General features: G+C 38.2%; 1 protein-coding gene across 1 annotated transcript; it reads right to left on the minus strand.

Moving 5' to 3' along the window:
* Positions 1–18,158: 18,158 nt before the first annotated feature.
* LOC116483675 (large ribosomal subunit protein eL27-like) lies at positions 18,159–18,569 on the minus strand. The gene has a single exon (XM_032753669.2). It carries the CDS (start codon positions 18,567–18,569, stop codon positions 18,159–18,161), a length of 411 nt encoding a protein of 136 aa, XP_032609560.1.
* Positions 18,570–19,453: the final 884 nt, after the last annotated feature.

A 19,453-nucleotide genomic window follows, 5' to 3' on the forward strand; every position in this document is an offset into this window, starting at 1 on the left:
TTTGATGTTGATGTAAAAATGTAGGCTTAAATATGTCAGGGCAACCATTAGCACTGTAAAGATGGGAATTAAAACTGTTTTAAATTCTACTTTTTACTGATATATACTAGGTGTACATATTTTCAGGGTATATATAATTTGTAAAGATCAAATCAGCGTAATTAGAAGATCCATCACCTTAAGTATTTGTCTTTGGCCCGGCGCGGTGGCTCATGCCTGTAATCCCAGCACTTTGGGAGGCCGAGGCGGGTGTATCACCTGAGGTCAGGAGTTCAAGACCAGCCTGGCCAACATGGTGAAACCCCATCTCTACCAAAAATACAAAAATTAGCCGGGTGTGGTGGCATGCGCCTATAATCCCAGCTACTCGGGAGGCTGAGGCAGGAGAATCGCTTGAACCTAGGAGGCGGAGGTTGCAGGGAGCAGAGATCATGCCATTGCTCTCCAGCCTGGGCAACAAGAGCGAAACTCCATCTCAAAAAAAAAAAAAATCATCTTTTCTTTATGCTAGAAACAATTGAATTATTCTCATCTAATGATTTTGAAATATACAATAGATATTGTAAACTATGATCATCCTATTTATCTATCAAACACTAGGTTTTATTTCTTCTATCGAACTGTATATTTGTACCCGTTAGTCAACCTCTCTTCATCCCCTCATCCCACCCTTTCTGGTGCCTGTGGTAACCACCAATCTGTTCTCTATTTCATGATAGTCACTTTTTAAGCTCCCACATATGAGTGAGAACATGTGATATTTGTCTTTCTGTGCTTGGCTTGTTTCACTTAATATAATGACCTCCAGTTCCATCCATGTTGCTGCATGTGACAGGATTTCATTCTTTCTTATGGCTGAATAATGTCCTGTTGTGTATATGTAACACATTTTCTTTATCCATTCATCCATTAATGGGCACTTAGGTTGGTTCCATATTTTGGCTATTATGAATAGTGCTGCAATAAACTTGGAAGTGTGCAAGTCTCTTTGATATGTTGATTTCATTTCTTTTGGCCATATATAAGTAGAAAAATTGCTGAACATATGATAGCTCTATTTTTAGTTTTTTGAGGACCTTCTATACAGTTTTCCATAGTGGTTGTACTAATTTACATTCCCACCAATGGTGTATGAAGGTTCTCCTTTCTTCACATCCTTGTCAGCATCTGTTATTGCCTGTCTTTTTGACAAAAGCCAGTTTTAATTGGGGTAAGATTTCTCATTGTGATTTTGACTTGCATTTCTCTGATGACTAGCAGTGTTGAGCATTTTTTTTTCATATTCTTATTGGTCATTTTTATGTCTTTTTTTGAGAAATGTCTATTCAGATCTTTTGCCCATTTTTAAATTGGATTATTTGTTGTTTTGCTATTGAGTTGTTTGAGATCCTTATATATCCTGGTTATTAATCCTTTGTCAGATGAGCAGTTTGCAAATATTTTCTTCTATTCTGTGGATCGTCTCTACCTTGTTGCCTCCTTTGCTGTGCAGAAGGTTGATGTAATCTCATTTGTCTTTTGTTTTGCTTGCCTGTGATTTTGAGGTCTTACGCCAAAAATTCTTTGCCAAGACCGATGTCCTAGAGTATTTCCCCAATGTTTTCTTCTAGTAGTTTCATAGTTTCAAGTTTTAAATTTAAGTCATCAATCCATTTTATTTGATTTTTGCATATAGTGAGAGATGGAGGTCTAGTTTCAATCTTGTGCATATGGTTATCCAGTTTTTTCAGCGCCTTTTATTGAAGAGACTGTTCTTTCCCTGTTGTATGTGCTTGGTGTCTGTGTTGAAATGAGTTGGCTGTAAATATGTGGATTTATGTCAGGGTTCTCTATTCTGTTCCATTGGTCTGTGTGTCTGTTTTTATGTGAGTACCATGCTGGGTATCAAACTTTTAAACACTGTATGCGAGAGAAAATGAATAACAAAATTTTACCATTTAGAAAAAAATCAGTAAAGGAAAAAATGTTCAACACGAAAGCATAATGAGTAGGAAACATAAATTACAATGACAGGCATACCACATTTGTCTTCGTTATCCATCTGTAATTCATTTTTGACTCCTCTCCCACTCACCATGTCTGTGCAGTTGACTCACTTGATTTTTCCTTGGAAAAGTCTTGTGTCTGACCCTTTCCATTCCCACTACCACTTCTCTAGTTCTCTGGAGCCTGTACTAATTAAGTAGCTCTAGCACAGCATTTTTTGTTTGTTTGTTTTTCTTTTTTTTTTTTTTTTTTGAGACAGGGTCTCAGTCTGTCGCCCAGGCTGCAGTACAGTGACACTATCATGGCTCACTGCAGCCTTGACCTCCGCAGGCTCAGATGATCCTCCCACTTCAGCCTCTCAAGTAGCTGGGACAAAAGGTGTGCACCACCATGCCTAGCTAATTTTTGCATTTTTTGTATGAGGTTTGGTCAGGTTGCCCAGGCTGGTCTCAAACTCCTGGGCTCAACCCATCCATCTGCCTCAGCCTCTCACCGTGCTAGGATTATAAGCGTGAGCCACCATGCCCAGCCCACAGCATATTCTACCTTGGCCTTACCCACAGCAATGAGCAATCTTCATAAAACATAACCTCACACCCCTGCTCAAAAGCCTTCAGGAGCTCCTCATTTCTCACCGTCTACCCTCTTAGCTGGTTTTTGAGACCTTGTATAATACTATCCCAGTTAACTGTGTTTTGTCAATTCTAAGACACATTTTTTTAAAAAGACCTTTGAAACATCTCTGAAATCAGAGTGTATGTTACAATCGATGGCAGTCATGGTGTCTTAGATTCAATATTTCTTTTCCCAGTTTGCCCTGGCTACAGGATACCTCTATGCTAGAAAACAAGACTTCTCACTTTGTTATGCCATGACTCATTCTTTTATAGCTCCAAACTTTTGTTTAGACATCTCCCTCTGTCTGGGTATCCCTCTTCCTCTGCCTCCCTTAACATATCTCCCTGTAAAAATCAGCTCATCTTTAATAAGGCCCAGCTCAAATGCCAGCGCCTCAAAGACTGCTTTATCCACCACCTTACTGGGAACAACCATCCCTCTGAATCCTTTCAGTTCCTTCTTTGTAAGTCTAGCATCTGTTATCACATAGTTCTTTTTAGTTAAATACTTGCATCCAGATTCGGTCCTGCAAATTGCTTGAGTGGACAGCTAAAATTGTGACATTATATGAAAGAACATGGGTTTCTTTCACGAGGACATTTTGAATAATTTCATTACAATCTGTGAAGTACTCCTATTACAGAACTCAGTGAGAATCTTGCTTTGAACTGCCCTCTAGAGGTAGTACATTATCAGTGAGCCAGAGAGAGACCTACAACCATGGATGGGCGAAAGACAGTGGCTGCTAACCAGCTGGGAAGGGGAGCTGCTGAGAGTGTTTCTTCATCAGCAGGACTCGCTAATTGGCCCTGTTTGTGGGAGTAGCTGTTGGAAAGGTCAAGCTCTGGGAAACCGTGTTGATTGGAGATTGCCAGCCCTCTCCAGTTTGCTCAGATGAGTCACTGTGATGTCTTGGAAGGGTGGGGCCTGACTAAGTAATAGCTTCCCCCAGGAAATCCAGACTGGGCTGGAAGTCCAGAAACTCTGGGTCATTTTCCAGGGAGATACTGAGCATAACCGCATCCTGTCAGAGGGTGTAGTCTGGGAAAAGAGGGCTACATGTCCATGTCATTGTCTGCAACAGGATTCTTCTCTATCACAGCTAATTTTGAACTCTCCCAAGCATAAATCTTTACTGCAATACATTCACAAAGCTTTATTCCCCCCTCCCTCCTTTTCTGAGTAAACTTCTGTGGCCACGAGAAGATGAAAGTCATCTCACGTGTTCTCTTGCTAGCCAGGATATTCTGTGACTAAATTTTAAATGACTTGTGAAATTTCCTGCTTAGTTCTGCTTCCTAGGGCAAATGCCATTTTCTGTAAGGGCCTCCCTGTTACCTGACTTGACTTTCCATAGGCATCCCCTCCAGCCTCAGTCTCTGCCAACAGAGGGATTAGATTCTAGAGGCTCCAGGTCCCTGCCAGCTTCAACATTCTAACATCTGCTTGGTGTTCAACATAGCTTGCTTCCCAGGCACTGAGTTTATGCATTAATGAGTTTGAAGTTCATTTTCCTCTGAGGCAAATAGGTTGGTATCATGTGATCTGGGGATGTCCTTTGAAAGCTTTCCATAGGATGTGACTTCTCTCCACATCTTCGTACCAGAAGACCTTGCATGAAGATCACAATTGTTGAGCTGATTTCACCACAAGAAATCATTTTGTCTTAAAATTTTTTCCTCATTAAAAAAGTTGAGCACTTTGGGAGGCCAAGGTGGCAGATCACCTGAGGTCAGGAGTTTGAGACCAGCCTGGCCAACATGGTGAAATCCCGTCTCTAATAAAAATACAAAAATTAGCCAGGCGTGGTTCTGCACATCCGTAATCCCAGCTACTCAGGAGGCTGAGGCACGAGAATCACTTGAACCCGGGAAGCGGAGGTTGCACTGAGCCGAGATCACACCACTGCACTCCAGCCTGGGCGACAGGTGACAGAGCGAACTCTATCTTAAAAAAAAAAAAAGTCATAGGCTGGGCATGGTGACTCATACCTGTAGTCCCAGCATTTTGGGAGGCGAAGGCAGGAGGATCACTTTTGAACTCAGGAGTTCAAGACTAGCCTGGGCAATAAGGCAAAACCCCATCTCTACAAAAAATACAAAAATTAGCCTGGCATGGTGGTACACCCCTGTAGTCCCAGCTACTCCAGAGGCTGAGGTGGGAGAATCACCTCAGCCCAGGAAGTCTAGGCTGCAGTGAGCGAAGATCACGCCACTGCACTCCAGCCTGGGTGACAGAGTGGGACTCTGTTTCAAAAGAAGAAATCATAAAGCTTTATTATAGAAAATATAGGCATTATAGAAAATTATTAAAAAGGAAATAAGAATCACTTAAATGCAACTTCTCAGAGGTAATACTATTAACACCATGGCAGGCAACACAACAATTTTTCTTTGGGTGTATGATCATACGATTTTTTAGTGTTTGATATGGAATTGGAATCACGCTTTTCAAACTGTTTTTTAGCCTACTTTTCTCCTGTAATTATAAATGATTAACATTTCATTTGTCATTATGCAACAGTTCATAGAGTGGACTCTGGATCTAGCCTATCTGAATTTGAATCTTGGCTCACCACTTACTGTGTGACCCTTGGGCATGTCCTTTAACTGAAATAATTCCTGCAAATTCCTCATCTGTAAAATGGGGATAATAATGGTTCCTACTTCACAAAGTGTTGTGAATATTTAAGTGAGTCAACATTTGCCAAGTACTTAGAACAATGCTGGCAGGTAGTGTGGGCTTTATGGGGCCCACACTACTACAGCTACTATAACTACTACTACATTGTCTTCTACAACATCACTTTAAGACTGAATAGGATTACATTGTTTGGTTGTGGCGTAATTTATTTAGTCAAAGTCCCATTCTTGAATAGAGTGTTCTGCTTTTTTGGTATTATGAATAATACTGCAGCAAATACCCTCTTCTGTAACAGGACAAACTATGTACCAGGTAGGGGAGGAATACAGTGATGGGAGATGGAAGAACTATGTTTTACCTTCTTTGTTTTGAGCTTGGTGGAGAGGCAAATATCTTGATATCTCACTTTTGCCTGGAAGGCTGCTACTGAGAAACCATTCAGACTTTCTGGCATCAGCCAGTCAAATATTTGGTAGTCCTTGCCAAATTGAATCACCTCGATTCCTAACCTAAGATTCTGGTCAGAAAAGGATTCTTAACCACCCATGTCATATACTCTGGCTCTTTACCCAACTACCCAATTGCTGCCATGGGTGTCTCAGCCATGTGGGCTCTGCTCCAAGGAAGCATTGGTGGGTACTCAGTGAACTGTAGTGGGTCCCTGGAGCCTCCTTTTCCAGGCTGGTGGAGATGAAGGTCCTGCTCTGCCTTCTCTTGGAGCTCTATTCCTGTGGCCCTCCCGCTCAATACTACTGGAGAGAAGGGGAAGGGACCCCTTCTGGTTTCTGGACCCCTTCTGGTTTCTGTCCTTAGTTATGGTAATGGTTATGATGCATTCTTGTAGAATGGGCACAGTTATCTGTCTACAAACTGAGGGAATGATAGAAAAATTTCATGGCTTCATGGAACAACTTTACACGACAAAGCTGTGCCATTGCAGACAAACACTGCCAAGAAGAAACCTTGCTGGGGGATTAGCAACTGATCAGATCACTTCCATGAACATGTGCATGAGGGAGTGTGTCAAATGCCTAGTTCTTACAGTCTCTCAGGTGTCATCAACCAAACCATCTGCTTGGTTCTCAGTCCCTCCTAGCCAAAATTCATAACCTGACCATGTTCTGGAAGACCCACAACTTCTAGATTTCTGCCTTTATTATCTCTTAGGTCCACTGGAGGGTTCTACCCACCTGCTACCCACTGTGGGGTTCTAGATAAATACCACTCCCTAGAGAATTCCCTTAATACATGGAGATGGGTGAGCTGTCCCCCAACCTCAACCATCTCCAAATCAAATGGTCATTTAACCTGGTGCCAGGGGGTCTTTGTTTCTACCAAGTGAGTGGATATTCTTTTAGAATACAAGGATGAGGCCACTGACACTAGATAAAAATAGTTGTGAAATAAGCAAAACTAGTCTATACTTTTAGAAGTCAGGATAATGATTACCCGTAGTGGAAAGGTCAAGCTCTGGGAAACCATGTTGCTGGAAGAGGGTACAAGGGAGGCTTCTAGGGGGTGGATAACATTTTGGGTTTTGACCTGGGTGCTGGTTACATGGGTGTGTTCAATTTGTGAAAGTTCAATGAACTATACACTCATGATAGGTATACTTTTTTCAATTAAAAAAATTTAAGTAGGAGATATTGATAAACCAGAGTAAATGCTTTAAAATAAAGAGCCCAAGGAGATCCACCTCTCTTAAGACTAGTGGTTCTTTCCTAGTAGGGCTACCAGATTTAGCAAATAAAAATACAAGGCAGACAGTTAAATTTGAATTCCAGGTAAACAGCGAATAATTTTTAGTTTAACTATGTCCCATGCAATATATGGGACATATTTATGCTAAAAAAAAGTATTCATTGCTTATATGAAATTCAAATTTAACTGGTTGTCCTGCATGGCAGGATTTGATCTAGCAACTCTAATCTTAAATCTTCTAAATAAGTCTCTTCATCAATATAACAAAGTAAAAAAAGGATATCTATTGAATTATATATATGAAGGATATATAGTCTTGGAAAGGAATACTAAAATCTGTAAATAAAGCATAGGAGACAAAGAAATGAGAAAATAAATGTTTTAATTTTTTGTTTTATCCATTCCTCATTCATTTCATATTTCTCTTCTGTTGTTCCTTGGTTTCTCATTCCCACATTCATATCAATGAAAATAAGGGAAATAAGATAAGTAAGAGAAATAAGATAATGCCAAATACTTCACACTTTCATTTAGTAAGTTTGAATTCACAACTCTGTTGGTCAATGTTTCTGAAATTATTGTTCCTGTGTTTGTCTGTGTTTTTGTTTCTTATTTTTGACTGAACTATTTCCTCCCTATTTCACTCTCTTTTCAGAACTTGGCCTGCAACCTTTGACCAGACAGAAGTTGAACCCTTCTCAGTCTAATCAGTGTTTTTCCTGCCTTTTCTTATCTTTAGGTTTCATAGGCTACATGTGAAAAATCTATTTGTTGTTGATCTCAAAAAGGCCACATTTTCCTCTCCAACAGTGTTAACTTAGACATACCTGCTACGTTTCAATTGTTTCTTAAACAAATATGAACCAAAGCCAGAATTCCATTTCATTTCCTTTTTTATGCTTCCTACTCTTAAAGATGAAGAAATTCTGGTACAAATTATTTTGTACAACTAGGCTCTATCAGTACATGGAATTGAGTCCCCAAGATTTTGTGCTTTGATACGTTTTCAGTATATATTGATGGATGGTAATAAAATAAAATTATTTCCTGCTTGAAAAGGCTCCTAAATTGTGACTTTGTCACCAAGAGTGTCATCCACTTTATTCACAGTAAAATACTCAATAATTATTTTTATTATTTTTTTCATTTAAACAATAAATACGTGTCCTACAGTACTTGAGGAGAGAAAGAAGGGGAAAAGAGGGAAGTTGCATCAACATCAAAGAAGACTATAAGGTGCCTCTCAACAACCCGTCTTTGAAATCCTAACCATCTAAAGGCTAACCATCCTAGTCTTTTCAAGTTAGTAGTTTCCTGCAATATTTTCAACTAAAAAGTATATTTTTGATTGAATCAGCTAACCAATCATTGATCTACTCTAAATGACTTCAGACAATATTTTTCCTTTATTATCTTAGACACAACTGATTAAATCAACTGATTATCCTGTCATGGAGACAACTCTTTTTCTATACCATAAAATAGACATATTTAACCTTAAACCCTCTGTTCATAAGTTTTGCTGTGAAAATACAGTAGCGAAGAGGAGGGAAGAATGATAAAGGTTTAATATATGCAGAGAAGAATTTAAAAATATACAAAGACAAATTAGTATGAAAGCATTATAAATAAGGTAGAAAAACAACACTAATTTTCATGAAATAGTATTAGCAGAAACACATAAATTAAGTAGCTCTGGATTTTTCAGAACACTCCGTAAGCATTAGTGAATGGTCCATCAATCAATAAATGATGTTTACAATTGCAGAATCCTTAACAACTCTAATAGTATTTTCAACTCTAATATTCTACAGCAAATGCAATAATGACTTTGGCAGCTAAATGAACTCCCAGGAATGTGCTGGGTTGTTAGCAACAACTTATCAATTACTTGCCCTTGTAGTCTCTAGCATTCCTAACATTCAAAGGTCTCCAAAATCTGCTCCCTCCTACTTGTCCAACCTTATTTTCCACAACTCGCCTTGGGGGTCTGTTCTGATCAGGTCTTATTGGTTTCTAATTTCTGTACTCCTGGAGCTGTCAGAATAGTACCTTTCCTACTTCCTCCCTGTCCCCTCAAATCCTCCTCACTGTTCAGGCCTAGCTCCATTCAACTCCCACCACCTCCATTAAATTATATCTATCTATCTATCTATCTATCTATCTATCTATCTATCTATCTATCTATCATCTATCTATCTATCATCTATCTAATATCTATATCTACTCTAGTCTATAGCCATCTTTTGCTTGGTTATATTATTAAATTACTGTCTGTACCACTAATATGGTATTTTATTATACATACCAGCTTATACCATCTTCTGCACTGTTTTCTTGAAGAGTTACTTAATATTCATGGGTATACGAACAAACTTTTGTAAACTATAAAACATCCTACCAATGTAAAGTTTATTCCCTAGTTTATAGTCCCCTTGTGCACATATTTTTGTATGACATCTAGGAGAGCATTGTATTCTCCAATTAATATTTTCTGATGAGTGAATGCATGGAAGACCACTGGAATTGGAGCTAAACCACCAGTTTGCATTTGCCACTTGTCACCTCTCTGACTTTGAACTAGTTATTTAATCTCCATGCTTCAGTTTTTTTATCTGTAGAATGGGGATAATAATAGTATCTACCTCATAAAGTTGAGAATTAAATGAATTTATACATTTTAAGTGCCTAAAACAGCTTGCTTAGCACATAGCCAGTGCTCAATAAATGTTAATTGAATGAATGAATGAGACAGAATGCACTTCAATTAAAATCTAGAAACAACAATGTTCTATTTTATTATCCCTGGAACTGTGATTATAAAATAACACATAATACATAAGAATGTCAAGGGAAATCAGTATATCTGTTTGAGATATAAGCCATTATGTATATATTTATTCCTAGATATATTTTTCAGAATGAAGCTTATATTCTGTATTACTTAATTTGTACTTCTTAAACTTCAAAAATCATTTAAGGCCTATCTAAAAGAGATTTTAGTACAGTCACTTTTCTAAACATCACATTACTTTTAGATCTGAATAAATAATGATTGCTGAATATTCTTGACCTTGGTTTATACTCTTTAGAAGATGACACTTAAAAGCAGCAATTAACTCCAGACAATTTGCTCTTGATATCTGTGTTGAACTACTTTTGCATATATTATGCATAAATTTTGATGTAGAAGTTGACAGTAATAACTTCATGATGAACTTCTTGAAAACTATTTTCTTCTAAAATTTTACCAAAACATTTAGCTTGCCTAAGTTAATTTAACAAGTTAAATGTTTTCATTTTTACCATTCCAGTTTCTCTCATACACACACATACACACAGAGAGAGAATGTGAAAAAGATTTCCTGTAATAATGATTTACACATACGTCAGTTTTAAATTATGTCGTGATTTTTTTTGTTGTTGCTCTGTAGAGCCATCTGCTGGTCAATGATGTGTTTTATATACTTATATTAAAGTTTTTCTCTGTGTAATGTAAGGCTCTAACAAAATCAGGCACTCCCAGTAAAAGTAGAGCTAGAAATCTGTGGCTCAAACAAAACTTGAAGAAAATGTCCTTCCAGGAATAACTATTGAGAGTAACTTGTAATAGTATAATGGAGAAAATAATCATTTATAGAAAATTAGTAGGTCCTATATTTTGGATAATTATTTCATTCATTCAGTAAATATTTGTAAACTTCTTCCTGCTAATAGAATAGAAAAATACACACACACACACACTTTGTAGTATATAATTTTTAAAAATCTTGTATAGATCATTCCTTTCTACTTATTAAAGTTAATAAAGTAAATCAAAACTTTTTTATTCTCCTTTTGTATGGCAATTACATTTTTATCACTTACAATTAGCATTCCTCCTTCAGCATCAGTATGAACTCACAGCCTTTACAGTCTCAGCTGGTTTCAGTTACCCATTATTATTGATACTACTTCTTTTTCTTTTTTTCTTTTTTTGAGATGGAGTTTCACTCTTGTTAGCCAGGCTGGAATGCAGTGGCACAATCTTGGCTCACTGCAACCTCCGCCCCCCAGGTTCAAGCAATTCTTTCACCTCAGTCTCCCTAGTAGCTAGGATTACAGGTGCCCACCACCACGCCCCGCTAATTTTTGTGTTTTTAGTGGAGGTGGAGTTTCAACATGTTGGCCAGGCTGGTCTCCAACTCCTGACCTCAAGTGATCTGCCTGCCTCAACCTCCCAAAGTGTTGGGATTATAGGCATGAGCCACTGCCCCCAGCCTACTACTTCTTTTCTGATACACAAATGTTCATAACCTGTTCAGGGGAGGCCCCCTTATATAGTGCCTTCTGTCCTATAAGCACTTCTATCCTTATATCCTATCCAAACATCCTGATGTTTCAGATCCAGCATAATTTTTTCCTGCCCTCAAACTATGGAGTCAACCATCCCCCAAATTTCCTGGTTCATATTAATGGATAATAGTATTAGAGACTAAAAGCTGGATGCTAAGGGTGCCCACGTGAGATTTAGCTGAGAGCAAAAATGCTATCATTGATGTTATTGTTGCTTATAACAGACCTAGATAAATATATGTTTTAAGGTTATACATGTACATTCATTTCTCCCCACTGATATACATTTGTATTACATTTCCCTACCCAACTTTTCTTGAATTATGTGGCTTTTCTCCTATTACCATGGCATTCCCCTATGTAATTTAATGTGCCACCTTTGGTAGATATTTATATTAATTCCAATCTTTTGCTTTTAACAACTACACAATGGAATCATTACAGGTAAACTTTACACATATTCATAATTATTACCTCGGAGCAATCTGCTTGAAGTTTTTTGTGGGTTTTTGTTTGTTTGTTTGTTTTGTTTTGTTTTGTTTTCTCGAGACAGGGTCTCACTCTGTCACCCAGGCTGGAGTGAAGTGGCACGATCATGGTTCACTGCAGGCTCTGCCTCCTGGGCTCAAGTGATCCTCCCACCTCAGCCTCCTATAAGCATGCCCCCACCACACCTGCCTAGTTTTTGTATTTTTTGTAGAGAGGAGATCTTGCCATGTTGCCCAGGCTAGTCTCAAACTCTTGGGCTCAAGCAATCTGCCCATTTCAGCCTCCCAAATTGCTGGGATTACAGGCATGGGTCACAGCTCCTGGCCTGCTTGAAGTTTTTGATGTTACTGCTGAACTACAGAAGGCCAGGATGTTCCTAAGTGGGAGTTACTGGGATGATGTGAAAAAAGCACAGAATCAGGAATTAAATAGGGATTAGATATCTAGCTCTACATAAATCACTTAACTTCATTGTGTCTCAGTTTCCTCATTTATAAAAGTATGATAACGATAATTAGCCTTTCCAGCTGAATTTAACAGTTTTAAATAAGGTTTTACAATAATTTCTCTCCAATCTACTTCACGGGAAATTGTTTTACAGGTTAATTAAAATAACCTGTTAGAAGTGCTTTGAACAGGGTAGAACAGACTGGAAGAGACAGATGGTTCACCTCATGACTGTCCTTTGTGCATGGGTCCACTTAGCTGGAGCTGTCTGGTTTCTCCTTATGCCCTCATTCTTGACATCTTTAAACACTCATTCAGGGGTATCCACCACCATCTGAATGCAAAGGTGATAAGTACATACATTATAGGATATTGCTCACGTCTGTCTTAGCTCCTCTTTGAAGTCTGTGCTAGTCACTTTGAAATGATGTTTTATGGCTTTTATTATTGCTTCTGTGCAGTACACTGTGCTAATAACGTCAAGTTGACCCCTTGGCAAGGAAGATTGAATAGGCCCTGGAAGTTTCTGGAGGTCTTTATTTCATATGATACTGAGCAGCTGAAGTATTCACTCTGTATAAATAATAATAAAATTTATTTCTATTTCAGAAGTCTTATATCTGAAGAAGTAAGAGAGGATGATGAGAAGATGTTGGATCAGGCCTACTTTAAAAGTAAGAAACTAGGCATCAGAATCAATGATGCTGTTTTCTCCACGGAATAAGGTTAACCCCCAACAGGCATTTTTCCCCTCAACGCCTTAGAAGTATCCCTCCTGAATACATCTGTATTGCTTGCATCAGGATTTTCAGTTACTTGGGTTCACCACAGCCTGATAGAAGGTAGTTGAAAGCAGATAAGTCAAGAACTATCCATCACAATTACCTTAGGTATTTACTTCACCCTCCTACAAATCTCAGAATATTTCGAGGCCCCCTTTACTCCACTGAAAGGCTTTTCAGTGGAGAAAACAGCATCAAAGATTCTAGTTTTGATGCCTAGTTTCTTTTATGAAGTTAGAGGGTTTGACCAGATTATCTAAATTTGTGAATTCTTCTGCTCTTTGAAGAAAAATTTACAGAGAAGAATAGACTAGTTGCTGACAATACCCTGGATCATTTTTTTAAAAACAAATTGATCCATTAAAATTATATTCCCCCTCCCCATCCCAACACAGACCCTAGTAATAATGCTTTGCCACTTTCCACAAAGTCCTGCAAGAGGGATGTCTTAGCACATTTTCTGTTGTTAAAACAGAATACCACAGACTGGATAATTTATAAAGAACAGAAGTGTATTTGGCTTACAGTTCTGGAGGCTGGGAAGTTCAAGAACATGGCCTTCATCCCATGGCAGAAGGCATCATGTAGTCAAAGACGGCAAGAGAGAGAGGGCAAGAGCACATGAGACAGAAAAAGGAGAGCCCAACTCCTGAGATAGCTAATCCACTCCCACAATAATGGCATTAATCCATTCATGAGGACAGAACCCTCATGACCTAATCACCTTTTAAAGGCCCCACCTCCCAAAATCATTATATTGGCAATCAAATTTCAACATGAATTTTTTTTTAATTTTTAATTTTCGTGAGTACATAGTAGGTATATATATTTATGGGGTATGTGAGATATTTTGATACAGGCATGCAATGCATAATAATCCTATCAGGGTAATGGGGGTATCCATCACCTCAAGCATTTATCCTTTGTGTTACAAACAATCCAATTACACTCTTTTAGTTATTTTTAAATGTACAATTAAATTGATTTCTTTACTATAGTCACCCTGTAGTGCTAGCAAATACAAGTTCTTACTCATTCTTTCTAACTATTTTTTGCACCCATGAATCATCCCCACTCTCCCCAACCCCGCAATAACCCTTCCTAGCCTCTGGTAACTGTCCTTCTACTCTCTATCTCCATGAGTTCAATCGTTTTAACTATTTTTTTTTTTTTTTTTAAACGGAGTCTCGCTCTGTCGCTCAGGCTGGACTGCAGTGGAGCGATCTCGGCTCACTGCGAGCTCTGCCTCCTGGGTTCACGCCATTCTCCTGCCTCAGCCTCCTGAGTAGCTGGGACTCCAGGTGCCCGCCACCATGCCCGGCTAATTTTTTTGTATCTTTAGTAGAGACGGGGTTTCACCGTGTTATCCAGGCTGGTCTTGATCTCCTGACCTCGTGATCTGCCCGCCTCAGCCTCCCAAAGTGCTGGGATTTAACTTTTAGCTCCCACCAGGCCAATCGTTTTAACTTTTAGCTCCCACAAATAAATAAGAACATGTGATGTTTGTGTTTCTTTGCCTGGCTTATTTCACTTAGCTATAATGACCTCCAGTTCCATCCATGTTGTTGCAAATGGCAGGATCTCATCCTTCTTATAGCTGAATAGTACTCCATTGTATGTAAGTACCACATTTTCTTTATCCATTCATCTGTTGATGGACACTTGGGATGCTTCCAAAATCTCGGCTATTGTGAACAGTGCTGCAATAAACATGGGAGTACAGATACATCTTCAATATCATGATTTCCTTTCATTTAGGTATATACCGAGTAGTGGGATTGCTGGATCATAGAGTAGCTTTATTTTTTGTGTTTTGAGGAACCTCCAATTTGTTCTCCATAGTGATTGTACTAATTTACATTCTCACCAACAATGCACGGGGGTTCTTTTTTCTCCACATTCTCATCAGCATTTCTTATTGCCTGTCTTTTGGATATAAACCATTTTCACTGGGGTGAGATGATATCTCACTGTAGTTTTGATTTGCATTTTGCTGATGATGAATGATATTGAACACCTTTTCATATGCCTGTTTGTTGTTTGTATGTCTTCTTTTGAGAAATGTCTATGCACATCTTTTGCCCATTTTCTTTGATGGGATTATTAGATTTTTTCCTATTGAGTTGTTTGAACTCCTTACATATTCTAGTTATTAATCCCTTGTCAGATGGGCAGCCTGCAAATATTTTCTCCCATTCTGGTAGTTGTCTCTTCACTTTGTTGATTGTTTCCATTGCTGGGCAGAAAGCTTTTTAACTTGATGTGATCCCATTTGTCCATTTTTGCTTTGGTTGCCTGTGCTTGTGGGATATTATTCAAGAAATCTTTGCCCACTCCAATGTCTTGAAGAGTTTCCTCAATGTTTTCTTTTAGTAGTTTTGTAATTTGAGGTCTTATATTTAAGTCAAGCTTGTCCAACCCACGGCCCTTGGGCTGCATGCAGCCCAAGATGGCTTTCAGTGTGGCCCAACAGAAATTTGTAAACTTTGTTTAAAAATTATGAATATTTTTGCGATTTTTTTTTTAGCTCATCAGCTATCATTAGTGTTAGTGTATTTTATGTGTGGTCCAAGACAATTCTTCTTCTGATGTGGCCCAGGAAAGCCAAAAGATTGGACACTCCTGATTTAAGTCTTTAATCCATTTTGATTTGGATTTTGTATATGGCAAGAGATAGGGGTCTAGTTTCATTCTTCTGAATATGGATATACAGTTTTATCAGCACTATTCATTGAAAAGACTGTCCTTTTCTCAAGAGACTGTATGTTCTTGGCAACTTTGTCAAAAATGAGTTTACTGAAGATGTATGAATTTATTTCTGGGTTCTGTATGCTGTGCCTTTAGTCTATGTGTTTGTTTTTATGCCAGTACCATTCTGTTTTGGTTACTATAGTACTGTAGTATAATGTGATTCCTTCAGTTTTCTTTTTGCTCAGGATAGATTTGGCTATTCTGGGTCTTTCGTGGTTCCACTTAATTTTAGGATTTTTTTTCTATTTCTCTGAAGGATGTCGTTGGTATTTTGATGGATTGCATCAAATCTGCAGAATGCTTTGGGTAGTAGGACATTTTAACAATATTGATTCTTGCAACCCATGAACATGAGATATCTTTCCATTTTTTAATGTTCTCTTCAACATCTGGAATCAGTGTTTTATAGTGTTCTTTGCAGAGATCTTCCCCTTTTTTGGTTAAGTAAATTTGTAGGTATTTTATTTGTAGCTGTTATAAATAGGATTACTCTCTTGAATTCTTTTTCAGATTATTTGCTACTGACATATTGAAATGCCACTGATTTTGTGTATTGATTTTGTATGCAACTTTACTGAATTCGTTTATCAGTTCTAATAGTTTTCTGGTGGGATTTTTAAGTTTTTCCAAATATAAGATCATATCTGCAAACAAGGATAACTTGACTTCTTCCTTTCCACTTTGGATGCCCTTTCTTTCTCTTGTCTGATTGCTCTAGTGAGGACTTCCAGTAATATGTTCAATAACAGTGACGAAAGTGGGCATCCTTGTACTGTTCCAGATCTTAGAGAAAAGATTTTCAGTTTTACCCCATTCAGTATGATACTAGCTATGGTTCTGTCACATATGGCTTTTATTGTGTTGACGTATGTTTCTTCTGTACCCAGTTTTTTGAGGGTTTTTATCATGAAGTTATGTTGAATTACATCAAATGCTTTTTCAGCATCAATTTCAATGATAATATGTTTTTTGTCCTTCATTCTCTTGATGTAATATGTATCACATTTATTTATTTGCACAAATCTAACCATTCTTGCATCCCTGGGATAAATCTCACTTGGTCATGATGAATGATCTTTTTAATGTGTTGTTGAATTTGGCTTGCTAGTATTTTCTTGAGGATTTTTGCATCAATATTCATCAGAGATATTGGCCTGTAGTTTTCTTTTTCTGACGTGTCTTTTCTGGTTTTGGTATCAGGATTATACTGGCCTCATAGACTGCATTTGGAAGTATTCCCTCCACCTCTATTTTATGGAACAGTTTGAACAGGATTGGTATTAGTTCTTCTTTAAATGTTTCGTAGAATTCAGCCGTGAAGCCATTGGGTCCTGGGCTTTTCTTTGCTGGGAGATTTTTTTACTACAACTTCAATCTTGTTACTTGTTATTGGTCTGTTCAGGTTTGGATTTCTTTTTTTTTTTTTTTTTTTGAGACAGAGTCTCACTCTGTCACCCAGGCTGGAGTGCAGTGGCACAATCTTAGCTCACTGCAAGCTCCGCCTCCCGGATTCACGCCATTCTCCTGCCTCAGCCTCTCCAAGTAGCTGGGACTACAGGCGCCCACCACCATGCCCGGCTAATTTTTTGTATTTTTAGTAGAGATGAGGTTTCACCGTGGTCTTGATCTCCTGACCTCGTGATCCGCCCACCTCGGCCTCCCAAAGTGCTGGGATTACAAGCGTGAGCCACCGTGCCCAGCCCAGTTTTGGATTTCTTCATGGTTCAATCTTGGTAGGTTGTACATGTCTAGGAATTTGTCCATTTCTCTTATATTTCCTAATCTATTGACAAAAGTTGCTCATAGTAGCCACTAATAATCCTTTGAATTTCTGCTCTATCATTTCTAATGTCTCCTTTTTCATCTCTGATTTTATTTATATGGGTCTTCTCTCTTTTTTTCTTAGTCTGCCTAAGGGTTTGCCAATTTTGTTTATGTTTTGTAAAAAACAGCTTTTCCTTCCATTAATCATTTGTATTGTTTTGTTCATTTCATTTATTTCTATGGCCTTGATCTGTATTATTTCTTCTACAATTTTGAGTTTGGTTTGCTCTTTCTTTTCTAGTTCTTTATGATGCATTGTTATTTGAAGTTTTTCTTTGTTTTTGGTGTAATCACTTATAGCTATAAACTTCCCTCCTACTACTGCTTTTGCTGTACCCCATTGGTTTTGGTATTTTGCATTTCCATTTTCACTTGTTTTAAGACATTTTTAAAATTTCCTTCTTAGTTTTTTCATTGACTCACTGGTTATTCAGGAGCACATTGTTTAATTTCCATGTGATTGTATAGTTTCCAAAATTCCTATTATTATTGATTTTTAGTTTTATTCCATTGTGATCAGAGAAAATGCTTGTTACTATTACTTTTTCTTTTTTTTTATTTTTAATGATCAAAACAAAGTATCTAAAACCGCAGCTTCTGGAAGAACCACTTGTTCTTGCCTGTCTTATATCTCTCTTCAAACTTGACCTTGGCCTCTTGTCGGGCCTTGCATTTAAGAGCAGGATCTCTGAAGACATCCTTACTGATGACAGTTTTGTCCAAGGGGATATCCACAGAGTACCTCGTGGGCATTAGGTGATTGTAGTTATAAACTTTCACAAAAGACTTGATCTTTGACCTCTTGGCGATCTTCTTCTTGCCCATGGCAGCTATCACTTTGCAGGTGTAGTGGTCAATTCCAGCCACCAGAGAATGGCTATAGGGGTGATCTGAGGTACCATCATCAATGTTCTTCACGATGATGGCTTTGTGTCCAGAGTAGCATCCAGCCAGGACAAGCACCACCTTCCCAGGTTTCATGAACTTGCCCATTTCAGCAGCAACCACTTGGGCCTACAGCAAAAAGGGCACTTGTTACTATTTCAATTTTTTGAATGTTTTAAGACTTGTTTTGTGACCTAACATATGGCCTATCCTTGAAAATGATCCACTTGCTGGGGAGAAGAATATGTATTCTGCAGCTGTTGGATGAAATGTTCTGTAGTATCTAATAGGTTTATTTGGTCTATAGTGTAGATTAAATTCAATATTTCTTTGTTAATTTTCTGTCTGGAAGATCTGTCCAATGCTGAAAGTGGTGTGTTGAAGTCTCCAGCTATCATTGTATTAGGGTTAATCTCTCTCTTTAACTCTAGTAATATTTGCTTTATATATCTGGGTGCTGCAGTGTTGGGTGCATATATATTTACAATTGTTATATCCTCTTGCTGAATTAACCCCTTTATCATTATATAATGACCTTCTTTGTCTGTTCTTTTTTCTTTGAAATGGAGTCTCACTCTGTCGCCCAGGCTGGAATTGAGTGGCACGATCTTGGCTCACTGCAACCTCCGCCTCTCGGGGTCAAGCGATTTTCCTGCCTTAGCATCCCGAGTAGCTGGGACTACAGGCACATGCCACCATGCCCAGCTAATTTTTGTATTTTTAGTAGAGACAGGTTTTCACCATGTTGGCCAGGATGATCTCCATCTCTTGACCTCGTGATCCACCCACCTCAGACTCCCAAAGTGCTGGGATTACAGGTGTGAGCCACTGCACCTGGCCCTTTGTCTCTTTTTATAGCTTTTATCTTGAAATCTATTTTGTCTGATATAAATATCATATTATGATGAATATAATATGATAAATATCATAATATGATATTTTAAATATGACATTTTGTCTGATATAGCTATTCCTGCTCTCTTTTGGTTTCC

This window comes from Hylobates moloch, unplaced genomic scaffold (genome assembly GCF_009828535.3).
Source record: "Hylobates moloch isolate HMO894 unplaced genomic scaffold, HMol_V3 SCAFFOLD_15, whole genome shotgun sequence".
In the NCBI taxonomy this organism is placed as follows: Eukaryota; Metazoa; Chordata; class Mammalia; order Primates; family Hylobatidae; genus Hylobates; species Hylobates moloch.

Excerpts from the sequence above, each read along its gene's own strand:
- LOC116483675 (XM_032753669.2), bottom strand. The coding sequence starts at position 18,569 with ATGGGCAAGTTCATGAAACCTGGGAAGGTGGTGCTTGTCCTGGCTGGA.